The sequence below is a fragment of the Mesitornis unicolor genome, unplaced genomic scaffold (assembly GCF_000695765.1).
Source record: "Mesitornis unicolor isolate BGI_N332 unplaced genomic scaffold, ASM69576v1 scaffold36830, whole genome shotgun sequence".
Taxonomy (NCBI): Eukaryota; Metazoa; Chordata; class Aves; order Mesitornithiformes; family Mesitornithidae; genus Mesitornis; species Mesitornis unicolor.
In genome coordinates, this window is record NW_010160938.1 from 2,290 (window position 1) to 5,526 (window position 3,237).

General features: G+C 39.5%; 1 protein-coding gene across 1 annotated transcript in view; it reads left to right on the forward strand.

Annotated features, from left to right (window-relative positions):
• Positions 1-551: 551 nt before the first annotated feature.
• HSDL2 (hydroxysteroid dehydrogenase like 2) overlaps positions 552-3,237 on the forward strand; it is a gene marked incomplete at its 5' end in the record, with an annotated part of 11,390 nt that continues 8,704 nt past the window's right edge. The window contains 3 exons of the mRNA XM_010191489.1: positions 552-715; positions 1,127-1,225; positions 1,347-1,461. Coding sequence (XP_010189791.1) covers positions 552-715; positions 1,127-1,225; positions 1,347-1,461 — 378 coding nt within the window. The remainder of the gene's footprint in view (positions 716-1,126; positions 1,226-1,346; positions 1,462-3,237) is intronic.

Below are 3,237 nucleotides of genomic sequence, written 5' to 3' on the forward strand. Positions count from 1 at the left end.
CATGTGAACTTTGGTTTTCCTGACATACCGTGGTGATATTTCTAATTCCTCCTTAGTGGCGAGTCCTTTCACCTGCTCTCTGTATGACACCTTTGTACATGGGAGCTGAGTCATGAGTCCCCTTCATAGCCATGCCAGGAGGGCTGTAACTAGTAAATTACAGAGAGCTGCGGAGGTATGGTGTCTCATTAGAAACTGGCATTTTGTTTTTACAGCTTATTCCTTCTCCACTGTTGGAGAATGTAGCAGCTCTGCTGTAAACAGTGTGTTGGATCATTTTACAAAAAAGGGAGAAATGTAATTGAGTGACCTGTGGAACCTTATTGCTTTATAGTGTTTGTAAACATGGAGGGTGGTCTTACTGTCAGTGGTACTGTATTTTGCTGCAGCTGTAGCCATTTTGTATTTAGGGACTGCTTTCTTATTAAAATGATGAAGGAATTTGGGTGCAAGACTGCTTTAGTTAGTTTTGCCCTTAAAGAGTACTAAAAGCCAGTGATTTACAGGCTTTGCTTTGTTCTCCCTCTTCTTTACCTACACTTCTCCTTTAGGAAACTAGCAGGATGCACTCTTTTCATCACGGGTGCAAGCCGGGGCATTGGCAAAGCCATTGCTTTGAAAGCTGCCAAGGATGGTGCAAACATTGTGATAGCTGCCAAGACAGCAGAGCCCCATCCTACTCTTCCAGGGACTATCTACACTGCTGCAGAAGAAAGTAAGTTGTAATAAATGTGGGTGGGCTTCAGGTGCTGGGCTGGGTGTATGTCCTAGCTTAATTTTTATACCTTAGCTCCAATTCTCCTTTAATAAAATAAGCTCAGTTCTTCTCTTGCCTCCCAGGAATGCTGGTAGGTATCACAATATTACTGTGATGAAGATGTATGTGTACAGATGTGTGAAAATGCTATGTTAATTGAGACGTATGTTCATGCCATACACCTTCTCAGTGTTAAGGTGTGGGTTTTGCTTCCCTGTTCTTTATGCAACATGTAAAAAGGTTTCAATTTGAGAGTGTGATTTTTAATGCCTTCTTGAGGCATGTCACTGAATGAAAGATTCTTAGTAGGTTCATGCTGTTTGTTACATCTGAGTAAATTTTTCAATGTTTAATTTTTTAATTGTGCAGTTGAAGCAGCTGGAGGAAAGGCTTTGCCATGCATCGTTAATGTGAGAGATGAACAGCAAATTATTAATGCTGTGGAGAAAGCTGTGAGGACTTTTGGAGGTATGCTGAGGTGTGAAAGAGATGTTAATGGGCAGGTTGTTCAAACAAGAAAAGAATTACCTGCCTTTCTCTTGCTTTTTGTCTTTAAATGCTAACATGAAATGGCTTATTTTAAAACCAGGAATTGATATTTTGGTGAACAATGCAAGCGCCATTTCTTTGACTGGCACTTTGGAAACAGAAACCAAGAAGGTCAATCTTATGATGGATGTCAATGTACGAGGAACCTACTTTACGTAAGTGCTGAGAGAGGGAAGTGAAGTAATGGTAATAAATGTAGGACGTTATCTCAGGTTTTCTGAGAAATTGTGTAGCTGTCTTGCTGCCCTAGGATTGGAGGGCAAATATTCTACATGTGCTTTCAGGAAATTGCTCTGTTACTGGACAAATGATTTGAAATTAATACTTGCAAGAATTAATTGCAAGTTGGAGTAAACAGAAACTGTATTACTGAAGTCATTAAGTGATTACAAGCCCCTCCATGCAGGTAGGAAGCAGAAACTAGTTTGAAATAAATGGAGCTCCAGCTTGGCTTTTCTAAATGCTGTCTGCTCCTTCATTTCAAGCAAAATTACTAACTGCATACATCAAGTGCAGTATCTTGTTTGTCAGCTTCTTATAAGCTGCTTTCTCATCTTTGAGACTATGTAACTTACCATAGTTAAAAGATAAATGTTAAAGATGGAACTTAATGATCTAAAGTGTTCTCAGCCTTCTTTCAGCTTATCAGTTCTGTCATTTATTTAAATTACCATACCAAGATTTGATTTCGCAGTTCCCATGGTCCTTACTTTGCTCATTTTTTGGAAACCGATTCAGTAGGTGGGATCTACTTCAGATTTACAGGATGTTATATAAAGTGGCTCTGTTTTAAAATGAAGACTTTGATTTTGATGGAATTGTAGGGTTTTTTTTTAAAAAAGCCCTCAGGATGATGCAGATTCTCTAAATTCCATTTTTGCTTGATATGTTCAGGAGCTTTTGTATCAAAGTTTTATCTAGAATAGTGTCTGTCATTCTCCTTTGTGCAGATGAATCTGGTTATCAGATCTTATGATAATATTCCTTAATGTTCTTTTGCTAAGAATAAGTGAAGGGATTTGCCATTAGAATAGTGTAAAACACATGAACAGCAGCTTTCTGAACTAGATGGACGTGCACAGCACATAGATTGGATGGAGAGAGAAGGAGAGTGGAAGAAAGACAGACTTTGCTTGCGGAGTGGGATTTTTGTGCTTCTATCCCATGGTGTCTGCTCTTGAAAGGCTCAGAGTATAAGTGGTTCTGCATTCAGAAAGGAAGATTGTTTTTGGAGCTTGGCTTTCCATAAAATGCTCTGTAGGTATCTCTTGCTAAATCTCTGAGGGGGTTCCACAGTACTGTCAGTGACAAGCTCTGTTTCCCCCTCACCACCCAACAGTGACAGTCCCTTTCTTGATGGTACATCTAGCTGTTCCAAATTAATGAAGAATTCTTAGTCATCTTTACTTTGAGTGCTACTCTGCCTTACAGAGATGAAAAAGCAGGTTCTGTGTTCCAGAATGGAACAGTGTATGAAAGATTAATGCCTCTCAAGGGAAGTTACAAATAATCTTTGTCATTGCTTTTATGTAGCTGTCAATCGGGAGGACCTAGTCGAGCATTTCAGCCCTTTCTTCCCTTTGCTTTGTGTGTTGCTTCGATTCATAATTTGTATAGATACGTTTGCAATTTAATGTTCAGAAAGTTATAATAGCTAAAAAAAAAAAAATTGGAGTGGATCTTTGGTCTCTGTGGAGAGGGTAGGGAGGATGTCCCATCATACGGATTACATCTATTGACATTCTTGGTTCTTGTGCGTTAAGATATTGAGAGATCTGTTAGTGAACATCACACACTGCCACTGTAAAGAGTTGAGACCCCAGGACATTTAAGCAGGTGGTAAACTACTTACTTCACTAATGGTTTTGCAGTTGAAGGTGTCCCTTCTGTGCCTGACAGAAGCATCTACTGACACCATGTGTGGGTCCTGC